This window comes from Mycteria americana, chromosome 1 (assembly GCF_035582795.1).
Source record: "Mycteria americana isolate JAX WOST 10 ecotype Jacksonville Zoo and Gardens chromosome 1, USCA_MyAme_1.0, whole genome shotgun sequence".
Lineage (NCBI taxonomy): Eukaryota > Metazoa > Chordata > Aves > Ciconiiformes > Ciconiidae > Mycteria > Mycteria americana.
This window is the reverse complement of record NC_134365.1, coordinates 86,896,562-86,912,986: the sequence shown is the minus strand read 5'-3', so window position 1 is coordinate 86,912,986 and position 16,425 is coordinate 86,896,562. Positions and strand designations below refer to the sequence as shown.

At 44.4% G+C, this 16,425-nt stretch overlaps 1 protein-coding gene across 8 annotated transcripts in view; it reads left to right on the top strand.

The window, feature by feature from the left end:
- Positions 1 to 14,608, top strand: part of EPHA1 (EPH receptor A1) — a 34,999-nt gene extending 20,391 nt beyond the window's left edge. For all 8 annotated transcript variants that reach the window (XM_075510406.1, XM_075510433.1, XM_075510441.1 and 5 more), the window contains 14 exons: positions 2,334 to 2,489; positions 3,431 to 3,763; positions 5,027 to 5,151; positions 5,255 to 5,414; positions 7,980 to 8,076; positions 8,878 to 8,933; positions 9,210 to 9,332; positions 9,432 to 9,617; positions 10,063 to 10,124; positions 10,519 to 10,728; positions 11,400 to 11,549; positions 12,242 to 12,435; positions 12,754 to 12,909; positions 13,785 to 14,608. In XM_075510406.1, coding sequence (XP_075366521.1) covers positions 2,334 to 2,489; positions 3,431 to 3,763; positions 5,027 to 5,151; positions 5,255 to 5,414; positions 7,980 to 8,076; positions 8,878 to 8,933; positions 9,210 to 9,332; positions 9,432 to 9,617; positions 10,063 to 10,124; positions 10,519 to 10,728; positions 11,400 to 11,549; positions 12,242 to 12,435; positions 12,754 to 12,909; positions 13,785 to 13,863 — 2,087 coding nt within the window. In that variant the 3' untranslated portion in view covers positions 13,864 to 14,608. The remainder of the gene's footprint in view (positions 1 to 2,333; positions 2,490 to 3,430; positions 3,764 to 5,026; positions 5,152 to 5,254; positions 5,415 to 7,979; positions 8,077 to 8,877; positions 8,934 to 9,209; positions 9,333 to 9,431; positions 9,618 to 10,062; positions 10,125 to 10,518; positions 10,729 to 11,399; positions 11,550 to 12,241; positions 12,436 to 12,753; positions 12,910 to 13,784) is intronic.
- The last annotated feature ends 1,817 nt before the right edge of the window (positions 14,609 to 16,425 follow it).

The following is a 16,425-nucleotide window of genomic DNA, read 5'->3' as shown; positions in this document are numbered from 1 at the left end:
TAGGTGATGTGATCTGTTTCGGCCAGCTGGTGCCTGCCCGGTTACCTCCTGGGTTTGTCCCTTTGCCTAGATGTCCCCCGTGCAGTTCTCTGCCTGCACTCTCTCTCCCTATGAGGTGTGCTGACTCCCTGCCAGGCAGCTCTCCTGCTTGAAGGGTCTCAGCACCACTGGCGAGTAAAGCGGAGACCGGACCAGGCAGCAGATGTGGACTGTGCGCTGGAGCGGCACTGGAACTTAGGCCTGGAGGAACAGAGGCCTAACAGAGGCTTCTCTTGGGGGCGGAGCTGACTGTTCTTGCAAAGGTCCCCAACCCCAAATTTCCCTAATTTACTTGCTGAATGTCTCAGCCTGATAATAAGAGGGTGTGTATGTCATCCCATATTTATGGCAGGTAGTATTGTCCAGGGAACATCAGAACATCAGAACCTCTGTGTTATACAAGTCTGTGGCTGTCAAAGCTCTCCTGACCCAAACTGATCCAGTGTCAGGAATTTTGAAATCTTATGCTGGAGCAAAATGGCAGGAGGCCACAAAACTTTCATCCTCACTCCAGCATGTAGAAGTGCTCTCAGTCATGAGCAGCCTAGTGATCAAAGTAACTTTTCTTCTTCTTGCCTGTTCCTGAAGAAGATGATTTGATCTTGAATATAAATGGAATCTCTTTGGGCTGGTGACAATCAGTGCTTGAGCCTTGTAATTCTTTCAACAGCATTTGCTATCATTGACCACATAGCTGTATGATTGTAGCTCAGAATGACAGACTTGTTCCCGAGTGGTTCTGTTATCTCCCAAAATTGGAAGGTGCTGGTTGCTCCTACTTCATGTGATTATTTCTCCTTTCTGTGCTCTTTAGGCTTAACTGCTGCAAATCCTTTTGGCCTGTGTACTGTCATAGTATCCCCAAATGGTTGTGTGATGGTATTACTATGCAACTGGTAGGCCAGTTGACATCATCCAGTGTTAACAGGACAGTCTGCCTGCCATCCCAGGGACAAGAAGGGGGACCAGTAGGAATGAGATGAAGCCACTTCTCTGATGACAATCTAGGGAGAGATCTCAACGTACAGTGAGGATAATGACTCCTCCTGAGACTAATGGTGAGGAGTCTTGTTTGGACTTTGTTAGTGGAAATTTTTTTAGGTCCCTCAAGTGTTCCTCTGTGTCACATAGTAAGAATAGCTGGATTGTTTTTTGTCTTCTGGATAAAGGATCATTTCCTATGCTATGCTCCACCACAGTAAGCCATTTGTGTCAGGCTCCTGAGCAGATGGCTTTGGAGTGTTCTCTGTTGGGATCTCCTGAGGGATTACACAGCACATTGTTGCTTTTATAGTGCAATATGAAAAGGGTCATTCCCTCAATGCTCAAGCTAAATGCAAGGTGGTAGCTGTGGCAGAAAATTAGTGTATGCATTCCTCAACCATCTGATTAGTGATAGGTTGTTTGTTTCTTTAGTTTAAGAACATTTGATAAATTCATTTAGCACAGGCTGGTAAACCATTAATTCACAGGTTACTTCAACTTCCCTCACTCATTTTCTTCTTGCTACACACTTATAGAGGTGAAGAACTGACCTTGACATAACTGGTAGACAGACCAGTGCTCCTGTAGATCAAACTGATAGTAATGCAGCAAAAACAGAGTGTCAGATGTTATACTTAGAGAAAGATGTGGCTGCTTATTTTTGTAGAACTGGAAATAGAAAGCATGTGGCACCTATTCTCTTGCAGTCTGTGTTGGCTCCATGGCCAGTTACACTCAATGCTGTTAGGTGAACTGATAGTTATATGGATATTCCCCAGGGGCCTGCTAGGTGATGCTCTGGTACAACACTTGAAATCAGAAAAGATGCTTCTGCTAAAAAGCCCACTGGCTTTCCCATATGAAGTAAGCAAGCAGAGGACTCTGAGGAGTACAAGGACTTGCAGCTAGTATTTACAGCTCTTCTTTATGGTGTGGAAAGCTTGAAGGGCAAGGTGGGGACCAGTCTGGGTCTTTCAGCATAACGTTGAAAGAAGTCTCTGAGGTTGACCAGCTTCTGTTTTCAGACAGCATCCATGAGGAATGAGATTCCCCTTCTTCAGTCTACAAGTCCTATCATAACATTGATCCTACCTTGAGTTTACATCTCCTCTCTGTCTGCTCTGAGAAGATGATTGGTCTAGGTGACCTTCAGGGGTCCCTTCCAACCTAAATATTTCTGTGAGCTAAGCAAATGGAAGAAAAGCAAGCAGATAAAGGAGTGTTCAAGAAGCTGAACAAAACTAGCAGGTGGTTTCTTGTTGATCTTGGTTTCTTGTTGATCTTATGTTGACTTGTTTGTCTCTTCACAGCCTGCCAGCGAGGATTCTACCGTCACTCCCTGGAGACTAAACACTGCCTGAAGTGCCCCCCCAACAGCTTGTCCAATGAGTCAGGGTCTACATCTTGTTCCTGCAATGCAGGCTTCTACCGAGCACCTTCGGAGGGCCAGAACATTGCTTGCACCCGTAAGTGGCAGATAGAAAGAAAGAATATCTATCTAGAATATCTATCTAATCTATACAGACTGGGGGATGAACTTGTTGAGAGCAGCCCTACAGAGAAGAACTTAGGGATACTGGTGGGCAAAAAATTGGACATGAACTGGCCATGTGTGCTTGCAGCCCAGAAAGCCAGTCGTATCCTGGGCTGCATAAAAAGAAGCATGGCCAGCAGGTCAAGGGAGGTGATTCTCTCTCTCTATTCTGCTCTGGTGAGACCCCACCTGGAGTACTGCATCCAGCTCTGGGATCCCCAGTACAAAAGAGAGATGGACCTGTTAAAGTGAGTCCAGAAGAGGGACACAAAAATGATCAGAGGGCTGGAACACCTAATGAAGAAAGGCTGAGAGAGTTGGGGTTGTTCAGCCTGGAGAACAGAAGGCTTTGGGAGATCTTATTGCAGCCTTTCAATAAATAAAGGGGGCATATACGAAAGATGGAGAAAGACTTTTTACCAGGGTCTGTAGTGACAGGACAAGGGGCAATGGTTTTAAACTGAAAGAGAGGAAATTTAGGTGGGACATATGGAAGAACTTTTTTATGATGAAGGTGGTGAGACACTGGAGCAGGTTGCCTAGAGAAGTTGTGGATGCCCCGTGTTTGGTAGTGTTCAAGGTCAGATTGGATGGGGCTTTGAGCAACCTGATCTAGTGAAAGATGTCTCTGCCCATGGCAGTGGGGTTGGACTAGATGATCTTTAGAGGTCCCTTCCAGCCCAAATCATTCTGCGATTCTATGAACAAGGAGATGGGAGGAAACAAAACATTGGGAAATGGGGATGAGAGATCAGAGAGGGAGAGGCTGGGGGGCGGAGGGCTGCATTCGAAATGCATCAGCAGATGGGAGACTGCCACAGTACTTTGGGTATTAACAGCTGGATCTAATACTTTCTTTCATGCTTCTTGTAGGCCCCCCCTCAGCTCCCCGCAATGTCAGCTTCTCCCTTATTGGCACGCAGCTGAGTCTGTGGTGGCAGCCACCCAGCGACCACGGTGGGCGAAAGGACCTGACTTACACAGTCTTCTGTCAGCGCTGTCATTTCCTGTCATGTGAGCCGTGTGAGGCTGGTGTGGTATTTTCCCCCAGTGCTTCTGGTCTCACTAAACCTGCTGTGGACGTGGATGGCCTAGAAGCTTACACCAACTACACATTTGCTGTGGAAGCCCGTAATGGTGTCTCAGGAATGGGACCTGCTCCACAGAGAACTGCTCCAGCTCTCTGGGTCGCAGTTGGACATGCAGGTTAGCAGAAGCAGAGAGAAGTTCTTCCTGCTAATCAGGAAAAGGAAGAGGAATCTCTGTGAATGTTTAGGCTTTCTCCATCTTCTCCTCCTGTCTGCCACGTGTGTTGGTATGGTATGATAAGGAGTCTTCCTTTATCATACCATACCATATCATACCATACCTTACCTCTGCCTCTGGCATGTAAAGTCCATCAGTCATATTCCTTGCAAGTCAAAGCAGCAGTAATCATTACCCACCAAGAGCTATGAATCCAGCAAGGATTTAACAGAGGTGAGGAGGATAAAGCCCTCCCTGTCATACACTAGTGTAGTCCAGCCTAAGTACTGTTGCTTGTGTGACAGGAAGAACAGGGACTGTGGCATGAAATATTTCCCATGACTCGGATATTGCAAAAAATCTGACTAAACACAACAGAAACCCTTCTGTAACTGAAAAAAAAAAAGCTTTGAAAGCATGGAGAAATGAGGATGTTCAAAACATGCAAGTTCTTGACACATTTCTGTAGTTTAGCTTCAAGTTGGCTAGTTTGGCTGTTGTGTGAATACTTTCCAGAGCGCTGTGAAACGTGATTATAGAAAAGTGACATCACAGTGCTCAGCAGCCCTTGGTGCCTTTCCCCAGGTTCTGATTTAATGACAAAATACAACTTTTCTCCCTGACGCTATGCAGGGGCAGCACAACTCTGAGCTAGAAAAGCAGAGCTACTTGTGGCTCGCCTCATCACTTCCTGGTGATGAAGGACAAGGAGAGAACCAGGCTTGACTCTTCAGTCCTTGCAGACTGTTGAGGATTATCTTTTTATTCATGAACAGCATGCATTTGCAGTTAGCTGAGAGATTTTGAGCATTGAATTTCACTGTACCCTTATGAAATGGAGCTGCATTCATAAATCACATAGGATAGTTGTGTTACTGCTGCTGTAAAAGCATAAAATCCTAACATTTCTATTTCAGATTAAACAGTTTCAGTGCAGTGCTGGATTAAATGTAATTTCTTGGAACATTGATTTTATTTTGAGGGCCAAAGTTATGTTTCCATTGTTGGGGTAGAAGCATACTATTCATGGAAAGCAATTTACAGCCAGAGACCTCATTTCCCTTTCACCACAGAAGAGAAAGATGAGGGAGGGCAGTGGCAATGAGAGTCAATTCCAGTTGCATGGCATGACCAGAGAAGGAAAGAGAGCTTCTGATGGAGAGATGGCCTAGTTTACATTATGTTTGTATTTCTTCCTGATGTTCTCTGTTCTCACCCCTGCAGCTCCAGTGACAGTATCCCAGTTTATTCTGACACAAAGAGATGACAGTAGTCTTTCTGTTTCTTGGCTTGCCCCACGGCAGCGCAGCCAGACCTCAGTGGAGTATGAGGTCATGTTCTTTGAGAAGGTGAGGCCTGCCTTATTTGTCCTTCCCCCTTTCACCCAAAGGGGTGGAAGTGTCCTCTTTGTTCAATGTGTATTTGTTACTTGACCCTGTTTGATTTCTGCAGGGAGAGGAGGCACGTTACACAGTGAAGCACCTTCTTGAGCCAAATGTCACTCTGACAGACCTGCAGCCAGACACAGCATACCTGCTTCGTGTGAGATCCATCACACCCCTCGGGCCTGGGCCCTACTCCCCAGAGCAGGAATTCCGCACCCTTCCACCAGGTAAAGGACAACCACTGGTATCTCATTTGGGAGAAAGTCACTTCGCTATCAGGTTGTATATTCACATGGTACACGTATCTCTTCTGCTAGCTGTAAGGGCTAGCAGAAGGGCAAAGCAACAGGGCTAAGCCTGTTGCTTTGTAAAAATGTAGAACAAGGAGACATTTATCCTGTTTCCTTGCTGTCATATAAAATCCACTTGTAGTTTCCCATTCAGAAACATCAGTCTCAGGTTTGTGTGTTGTACTGGCAAGTTACTTACCAGCTCTTCATCTAGTTCTCCTGAAAGACGTTTTGATTCTGGCTAATGTTTCTAAGTTTGAATATTAGCAAAATGATTACCATGTGCCTCCTTTTGTGTGAAAGTTACTAGTGAAAAGGAGAACTCAAAGGACCTCACCACTAATTTTTTCCAGCTTTATCATTTCCACTGTATGTAACAGCCCCTGAATGTAACTCTACCCAAAAAGATGGTATGTGCCACTGAAAGTTTTCCACTAAAGCACAAAGCGTAGAAGGCCAAGCTATTGAGGCCACAAGGAAGACCTTTCTCCTATGTCAAAGAACATCTCATACAGCCTCACATCCAACCTCCTCTTTCCCTGGGCTACCCAGAGACTTCCCCTTTATAAAAAAATGTCTATAATGGAGTTTGCTCCCTCTTCATTCCACACATTCACAGATAGTCCTATTGACCCTATGGATAATTTTAGAAATGTATCTGTTGAAATGATGCCTTTGAAAGGCTAGTTTTATTGTAATGAAATAAGGACATGGAAGAAAGCAAAGGCATACCTTAATATAACTAGATAGTTAAGTTAACTGTGTAAAAGCTGATAAGGAGTTGTGATACCATGATTGGAATATTATTTAAAGATTGGGCTTTTTTTTGCACCAGGAGCTTTTGGTAAAATTTTCATGAAGTCGCAGTGCCAAATGATGATGACATAAATGATCTTTAACCAATAGAATACCGTACCACAAACGTTCTGTGGAAAATATGTAAGTTAACAATGTACCTGAGGTGGTTCTGATTATAAAAGGACATGTTAGAAAATACTTTCATCAAGATTATGCTTTTTTTTAAAAGAAAAGTTGATCACTTCATCATGCCAAGACAAAGGTATTTTGAGTATGAAAGGGATTAAAAAGAAGTGCCAGCACAGTTTCATTTGGTGTGAGTTATTCTTTGGTAATACCAGAAGCATTGTTTAGCTGTAATGGTCTAGGGATATTGGTGGAACAAGCTTTGCAGGGAGAGGCTTTTTTTTTTAATCTGAACTTGAGAGTTTAGATCCCTTAGTTTACTGCAGAAGTGCTATGTACCTAAAAGCTTGTCCATTTTATTAATAAAAGATATTATTTCACCTTCCAAATCTTGCCTTTTTGATTTTAACAAGAAATAACATTAGCTCTGCCTCTTGATTTCTGCTTAACTAAGCTGGTGATTTTTACTAATTTTAGTGGGATGAGTCAGCATCAAATTGAGCAAGAATAACAAGTATTAATTAGGCTTTACGGATGCTGACCATTGGGCTGCATGTTAGGAAACACTTCCAGACACAGTTGTCTGTGTCACACAAGCTGTTCCTTTAAAATCTGCTCATTTATTGAAACAATTTCTTTAGGAATTTTCTTTCTTCTGGATGTTTTCCTGAATCTCTTTAGGGAAAATATTAAAAAATGTAGATTCTTATTAGATATGGATATGAATAGTTTTCATTCATGTGCTTTTAATTTTTTAAAATAGTTTTTTAAGTTATGGGAAATAAGGTTTAAAAACACATACTTCACCAACAGAAGTCATTTAGCATTTCCTCTGATGAATTCAAATATACTATATGGAAATGGATGGCTTTAGCTTGAGAATCTAAATGGAAGAAGACAACCTGTGTTATGTGAATGCTATCTGAATGATATCCAATCACAAAATGAAACCACCTGACGCTTAGTTTTGAGAACGCAGGAATATGATGTTAGACTGCAAGTTCATAAGTCAGTACCTGCTTGTTTCAAAAGTCCTAAGCAGACAGTGGCTTCTCCATAGGACTTTGCCTAATTACCTTAGTGTCAAGGTAATTAGGCAAAGGACCAACCCCAGATGTTGATGGAATGGGAGGGGGAAATTAATTTCATAAACAAGAAGAGAGTCAAGTTAGACTGCCGGGGAAAATCATGTGTTTGCTGTTCCATAGTCTAAATCAGCTACTGAGCAGGAAGAAGGGTCTGATCTGAAAGAATAGTCAGAGAGGAGTGGGAGGGAAGGAACAGCAGTTCTTCGTTTTTGAAAGTGTCATGGAATTTATGTGGGAAATTGGGCATAAGGATAAATTACTCAACTAGAAGACCAAGACTGTAGATAAAAGTCAACCAGATACCCACCAGAAGGTGCTCCATGCACATAAATAAGAATACGATAGGACTCAAATCCAGTGGCTCTGCTGCCTGGAAGACAAATGGCCATAGCTTACCTAATACCATTGGCTGGTAGAAGCTGGTTGCTACATTCCAGACAAACAGTTCTTGGTCTTTTAAATGACATGGCCTTTCTCTTTGTTTCTGCAGACACGGGAGCTCTGTCTGGTGGAGTCATAGTCTCTATTATCTTCGGAGTTCTACTATTTACTGGGCTGCTACTGGGACTTCTCATCGTTCGGCGAAAGTAAGTGTTGATTTTTGGTATTGAGAAAGGTTTAGATGTAAAAATAGCTGAGCTACGGGAGCTTGAGAAAGGGAGGGAGGCCCTGATTTCTCACAGGATATTGAATAGGTAGAGGTTAGTTAAGAGAAGAAAGAGCAAGACCGGTATGCTGCAGCAAGATGGAATGAGTCTCAGTAAGTAATTTCGATTAGCAGGACTGGAGGGATTGATATGTCTGTAAGGTAGTGCTTGCTGCTGAGGACAGAGGAGAATGTGGTGATTTCTCAGTTTTGTTATAATCCAGCATTATCATACTGTTATCATGACAGATGAATAAAAATATTGTTATGGTACAGTCATTTCTATAGCTGCTGATCAATTAAGTGGGCAATACATGTATCCAGTCATTTCAAACCATTTTCCATATACCATTACTTTAGTGGTCCTCTACCCAGATACAAAATTCTACTTCCTTTCTAAATGTCTATAAGGCTGCTATTGTTCTGTTTTAAGAAGATCAGGTATTGTACTGAAAGTGTACAGAAAACATAAAATAAATAGAAATTAATCTGTAATTCAGCAAGCAGAAGAATGAACAAAACTACCTGCATGAAAACAAAGCTCCATTTCTAAATGTAAATGAAGCATCACATGTTCTTGCTAGCTGTGCTCTACCAAGTAGGTGCAGTGTCTGGTTCCTATTTGCTCTGCACTACCTTGAACTCTGTCCCTGACCAACTAGGGCAGACACCCTGGAAGTCTTGCTTTATTCTTCGCTATCTGCTGACCATTTTATTTTCATGACTGCTTCTTATGTTCCAGGCAGGCTCATCGGAGACAAGCACGGCCAGATTACAATACTTCAGGCTTTGATCGAGGTGAGCTTCAAAGGGGTAGTAGAACCAGGGAGAAACCTAGAATGGGCTGGAAGGAATGAAAAGAAACAGTAGTTTCAAACCAGACACTGGCATGGATATTCTGATATAATTTGCCTCTTCCCGTAACAGCTCTAGTCTTCAATGTATGTTTGGTAGATTTGTTTACTGCCATTGTCAGAATCCTATGGATTCCCCTCTGCTTCTGTAGCTTTGCCCTACAAAGCTTGTCCAAAGAGTTGATGGGTTAATTTGCTCTTTTGTTTCCCTTTACCATAGAGAAAGTCTGGTTGAAGCCCTATGTAGACCTGCAACCATATGATGATCCCAGCAGAGGGGTGCTGGAATTCACTAAGGAACTGGATGTCTCTTGTGTCACTATGGAGAATGTGATTGGAGAGGGTGAGCTGCTGCTCTCCCCATCTTTCAGTTCCCCTACACTATTATTTTGCTGCCTATTCCTGAGTTCATCTGTGACCTTTTGCCTCTGGTTGTCCTCAGGGGAGTTTGGGGAGGTCTATCGTGGGTCCCTGCGGCTCCCGGGGAAAGAACGTATCGTGGTTGCCATCAAGACCCTGAAGCCGACATATTCAGACTCACAGTGGTGGAACTTCCTGCGCGAGGCAACAATTATGGGGCAATTCAATCACCCAAACATTGTGCGTCTGGAAGGAGTTGTCACCAAAAGTAAGAGTGTGTGGGAGAGAGTCCTGGAATGAGAGCAGAAACTGGCACATTTCTCAGGCCTTTCTTAGAGAGGATGCTGTCAGAGAGGCTGTGCTGGGAGAAGACAGGAATTGTCATGTTAGCCTATGGTAGAGAATGAGGAAGGGAGGAGAGGTATGGATTTCCAATAGTCATGAGGCAGTGTTAGGAGAGGTCTTCTTGGGTCGGTGAGTGGATGAGAAGTTGGGATAGTGTAAGGGATGCTGTAAGGTTATATGTATGACACCAGGAGGAATACAAAATCATTGGGGGATGCCTAAGGAGAAGGGTCAGACAGCTGTGCCAGTGCAGTGGGGATGTTGGCTGGGGTTGGATACGGTCCTCTGTGTTGGGGCAATGTGGAGAGCATTGAAAGGCAAGAGTAGGAGAATTGCAAAAAGGCTGACACCTTCTTTTCTTCCTCAAGGGAGGCCAATGATGATCATCACTGAGTATATGGAGAATGGAGCGCTGGATACCTTCCTCCGGGTGAGACTCCAATCTGTAATAGGCTTGTGTACTGCTGGAACTTGCACTTCACCTGGATTTAGGACCCTAAAAGAAGACTAGAAATAAGACCCAGACATCCACTTACTTTCTGGTCACTAACGTTTCCAGTCTCAGCAGTTGAAGCTTGATGCCATCCAGTTTGCTCAGTGTCCAGAGTGCTGTCTTTGGTAGTTGAAGTGCAGGTGCCTAATGGTGACTCTGGAGACCACCACCAGTCCCTTAGTGGGAACCTGTTGGGTCCTTTGGGCTGCAGCATTGCCTTTTTGCTTGTTCATCAGTGCCCACTTTTGCAAGTTGATAAGGCCGGTCACTAGAAACCAAGCAGATTGATGTCACTTGACCAGGATCTTCTCTCACTTCTTCTTCCATGCAGGAGAATGAGGAAAAATTTAGCCCTGTACAGCTTGTGAGCATGCTGCAGGGAATAGCCTCTGGCATGACCTACCTTTCAGAACACAACTATGTGCACCGGGATCTGGCCGCTCGCAACATCCTTGTAACACGCAGTCTTCAATGCAAGGTGTCTGACTTTGGTCTCTCCCGAATATTGGAGAACGATGCAGAGGGAACCTATGAAACCAAGGTAATGCAAAAACAATCCCTCAGTCTTGTAAATGAACTGTAGTCTCAGGGGGATTGGGATTCTGCCAGATAAGAATGGCAGAATTTCTTCACAATAGGAAACACCAGGCCAGGGGAAGATTTGGATGGAAAATCTCTGAGGAAAACCCATAATAAAACTGAAAGTCACAGTGTGGATGATTCAGGAGGTGGTGCTTTTCTGTTTGGAGTCCGTGTTGATTTTGTTTGCTAAGAGATTCAGGGGGATTGTGGCTTTGCAATGAGAAGCAAAATAAGAGGTCTGATCTTTTGGACTCAATCTAAATCTAGCTTTGAAGATAGCCCTGCTGTGATCAGGGGTTTGGACTAGAGACATCTACAGGTCCCTTTCAATGAAAGTTCCAGTGATTCTAATGTCTGGTGTCATTCAAAGTAGGGCTGTGACTGGTGTCAGGCTCTTACTCCCACAGCAGTGGTTTTGTGTAGCATTCAACTGAATAATGGGCTTAAACTCATTCAGTTTCCAAGAATGTTCCTGTCATTTTGAGAAATTTCCCCAGGGGTGGTTACACATCACTTCAAGTGAAGTGGTCCCAGTCTTTGAACCACTTTGTAAGCTCCTTGTATGAAAGCACTGGAGAAATACAACTCAATGATACATGCTGGATACACTATGTCTCTGCTCTTTCACAGGGTGGTAAGATTCCCATCCGATGGACAGCCCCAGAGGCCATTGCTCATCGGATTTTCACCTCAGCCAGTGATGTCTGGAGCTTTGGAATTGTCATGTGGGAGGTGCTGTCATTTGGTGACAAGCCATATGGGAACATGACCAATCAAGAGGTAACACACTGAGCTCAAGTGCTGATTTTAAAAAATAAACAAGGCATGTAGGCCCAACTTTTGTAGAGCTCCTTCGGCCTGCAGTCTTGACGTTCTTTTGAATGCATAACTACTGTGTCTCCCTCCTTGCTAAAAATCAATGCAACCAAGTCAAGGGCAGTAAGTGTTTGGGCCTCTGAACCATGTTTGGGTGTCAACAGCAATGAGCCAAATTAAAGACTGGTTAAATCAGCCATGGCCTTTGGGTCTGGAGATGTTTTCTGTTGTTCATTCCTCTGGCTCTGGAGTATTATGTCTGGTCTCGGACTCATTCTAGGTTCAGCACATGTGTGAGGTTAGCACGTGCTGTTGAAATTATTCCTGAGAGTCTGGTTCCCCTTTTCTCACTGGGCCTGTACCAGGATCATTTGGTCCTACTTCTCATGAACACATGCCCTGAATGGCAAATGGGAGCTAGGCTAGTAAAGGATTGAGAGTGCCTGCATATGCCACTTCACTTTTTGACACCCCTTAGGTGTCCCGATCCTTTGCTGTGCTGCCCAAACCCTACTTTATACACATGTAATCTGCTTCAACCCCTCCCTGACTGCACACTGTGCAAAATGGTGAACTGCCTGCTCCCAGCCCCACAGAGGTCTCTGGGTCCTCTTTTGCATTCTCTGCTCTTGGCCAGATTTCTCTCCTCTGTGCAGGTGATGAAAAGCTTAGAGGATGGGTGCCGGCTCCCCCCACCTGTGGACTGCCCATCTATCCTCTATGAGCTCATGAAGAGCTGTTGGTCACATGATCGGATGAGGAGGCCTCATTTTCAGGAAATCCAGGCACAGCTGCAACATTTCATCTCAAGTCCCCAGCTCCTCCGGCCTGTTGCAGACTTTGATCCCAGGTGAGCAGGCTGTCATTGGAGGAGGAGAGGTTAACTGGGAGATTTTCACCTCTCTGTCTCCAGCAGGAGGAGAGGTAGTGCTAGCAATGCAGGCTGGCAAGAGGCACCTTGAGTGCTCTGTGTGCAGAAGATAGTAATCATCTCTCTCTCATGGTGACAGAGGGTGTAGCCATTGGCCTGGGTAGTCTGATCTCACTGTGCAGAGAGCAGATAAGTTGGCCTAGCTCTGGCAGAGGGTGCTTGCCCTTTAGCTACTATCTCATAGTACTGGACATTTAAGGTAGTTGCCTGGCTAATGAGGGTTTTATCTGTCTTTAGGGTAACACTTCGGCTGCCCAGCTGCAGTGGATCTGATGGGATCCCCTATCGATCCATCCCTGAGTGGCTGGAATCCATTCGCATGAAGCGCTACATCTCCAACTTTCGCACTGCCGGCCTGGACACCATGGAGTCCATTCTGGAGCTCACTGCTGAGTAAGGGCAGGCTAAGATCCCACAAGGCACCCCTGGCTGTGCTACGAATAGCTGTGTCTGTCCCTGTGCTATCTGAACAGGCGCTCATATTTACTTGGAAGGCTTCTCTCCATCCTTCTCTACGTAGCTGAATGGAAGTGGACTGGCATCTTCCCCTATCAGCTGAGAAGAATTGGGATCAGCCCAAACTGTGAGACTAATTCCCTAACTGTCCATGATTGAGGCTCTTCAGGGGCCTGAGCTGCTCTGAACTCACATCAGACACAAGCAGAAAGGGGAAACAATAGGTGGCAGGCAGTTCTCTAACCTGACCATCTCCCCACCCTTGTAGGACTTCATAAGAGAATTTTCTTGCCTTGAACTCCAGATGGGCTAGTGATATTCCTCCCACATCAGCCAGGCACTGTTCTATCATAGAGCACAGTCCTTCTGGGCTCCTTAGAAGGACTCGGGTCAGAGGCTTTACTAACACAGGCATGTTCTGTTGTAGGGTCAGGGACATATTGCCAGCTCCAACAAGGGCAGTTACATAAAACAAATGAGCAGGCACAGTGCAGGGACAGACGTGCTAAAGGGTTGAGACATGGCCCGTATCACAAACTGACGTGGACACAGTCCTGACTTAATTGCAGCACGTGCCTAGTCACAAAGCGGGAAAAGCCAGCTGACTGGGTGGGCAGAGGTAGCCAGGGAAGGGCAGGAACATCTAGAAGTTTCTTCTCTCTAGAGAAAAGGTAGGCGTAGTAGGAGGGACTGAGGGAAAGGAAGCTTTCTGAACTAATGCTTGGTAACTGTTTCTGCCCTTACCCACATCCCAGTCCCCAAGGAACAAGAACAGCAATTCATTTTTTCCTTTCTTTTCCAATTTCCTTCAGGGACTTGAAACAGATGGGAGTGTCACTTCCAGGCCACCAGAAGAGGATCCTGTGTAGCATCCAAGGCTTTAAGGAGTGATCGGTCGTTGCTCTCTTAAGCTTGCTAAATGCCCATTCTTACCAGATATCACTTGGAATCATTCCTATGGCAATTGCTTCCAAATGAGTGACTGGGACAAGCGAAGCAAAACAACCAGAACTGAAAAGGCTCATGAGGCAACACCACCTGCTCTCATTTCTGTTCCCCCTTGCTTTAGCTCTACAGCAGCCATCAGTACATTTCAGAGCACTGGTCTTAGAAACTCTTGTCAGCCCTGTCTTCTGTAGGCCGTTCTGTGCAGCACTAAGTAATCGCTGTAATCCACGTACTGGAGTTTCAGACCCTCAGTATATCACATGAAACATAAGGATACATACAAAGTGGGTTGGGGGCGGTGGATAATGTTTTAAGATTGGAGATGAGAGTTCAGATAGACTGGGACATTCAGGGAACACACACAAGGACACAGACTTGTAGAGATTGGGCCCATTCATTCCCTGGCATACATCCCTTCTCACTTCAGCAGCCTTCTGTCTTCCTTATTTCACAACAGGAACAAACTATTCAGTCTTTCACAAGGCTGCTGGTAAGGGATATATTTTTTTAATTCAGCTGTTCTTGGCTTAAATGCCAACTCATGGTGTACTTCTTTCTTTGGAGGAGAAGTTGGGAGCAGCAGCACACCCTTCTGTAACTTCAGCATGTTGCTGTTTTGCACATGCACACTTCAGCAGGGAGATTTACATCTCTCCAACCTGCTTAATACCTTTACTTGTGCCATGGACAGAAAACCCTTTAGGTTTTTTTCTCTGCCCCTTTTTAAAAGGGAGAATAGTCTTGTTTGGCTGGATATGGTATTTGTAACAGAAAAATGTGTAGGTGGTCTGTCTTATTCCTTCTCTGTGGAGGAAATGTTATTATTTATCAGAGCTCAAGACAGTTATAGACTGTAAATAATATTTTGTAAATAAACCTGTGGCAGAGCAGGCTGTGTTGGAGTTCTTTGGCTTATTTCAAATATGATTGGGACCTTTACTTTAGCATATATATTATAAGTTCCAGCAGGGTCCTTACATCCATGTTTAGTTGTTTCAGCCAATGTTCTTTGTCCATTTAACTGCAGATTTAATATGGAGATGCAGTTGCATTCCATATTAAATCAATAAGGATACATATGCAGCTGGTCACTTCAGAGTAGTCACCTCAAGATTTATTTTTCAGCGCTTGAGCTAAGTCTAGGTTGGTGAAGAAGGTGAGTGCTAGCCATTCAGCAATCAGTTACTTGCTGTACATAGCTATCTGTTTCCATAATTGTATAATGCTCCAAATTCTTAAGGCTATAAATTAACACTCCTGCTCCTGGGAAGGTCTCGTTTAACCATAAATGACAGAAGGGTTAAGAAGCAGAGATCTAAAGAACTGCAGCTTAAAGCAAGAAGGCTGGTTTCTAAGCAGCAGAGTATACACAAGGAACCATAGTATAGATGTACCTCAGCAACGCAAGTCACTGCAACTATAGTAAGAGGTACAGCTGACAAGATAAGCTGTTACTGTGAGTCTTTTTAGTATATCACTAAGTTCAATCTTAGTAATAGGTGTCTTTAACATGAAGTATAGATAATAAATAAAGTTGCTACATGGCAGGTATTCAGGCTAGAAGATAAGCCCTGATGAGGCTGACACAAGATTATGAGCTTGTGTCATGCATATGTAAACTTTAGCCTGTCCTTGTAGATGATAAAAAATTGTGAGTAGTTGATACATCAGATAGTTGTACTGCCATTCAGAGGGACCTTAATAGATGGGAGAAATGGGAAGAGAGGAGACTCATGAAGTTGAACGAAGGGAAATGCAGAGCCCTGCAACTGGGGAGGAATAGCCCCATGCACCAGTACATGCTGGGTGCTGAGTGGCTGAAAAATAGCTTTGCAGGAAAGGACTCGCAGGTCATAGTGAACAGCAAGTTGCACTGGAGCCAGTAATGTGCCCTTGTAGCAGAAGAGGCCAACAGTATCTGGGCTGCGTTAGCAAATGCATCACCAGTAGCTGGAGGGAGGTGATTCTTCCCCTCTGTTCAGCATTGGTCAGACATACGGAGCATCGTGTCCAATTTTGGGCTCCCCAGTACAAAGAAGGACATGGACTTAACTGGAGCAAGATCAGTGAAAGGCCACTATGATTTTGAAGGGATTAGAGCATCTGACATATGAGGCAGAAGCTGAGAGAGCTGGGACTGTTCAGCCTCGAGATGAGGTGGTTTGGGTGGCTCTTATCATTGTGTATAAATACCTGATGGGAGGGAGTGAAGAAGAGGGAGCCAGACTCTCCTCAGTGGTATCCAGTGAAAGGAGAAGCAGCAGTGGGAACACATCAAAATAGAATAAATTCCATTTGAAGGTAAGAAAAAAACTTAACTGTGAGAGTTGTTAAACACTGGAACAGATTACCCAGGGAATTCTCATCCTTAGAGGTATTAAAAAACTGATGGTGTACGTTCCTGAGCCACCTGCTCTGGTTGACCCTGCTCCAAGCAGGGAGGTCCTTTCCAACTTCAACTGTGAGGAGCTGCTGAATCAGCTGGCCTGATAGAGCACAGGCTGC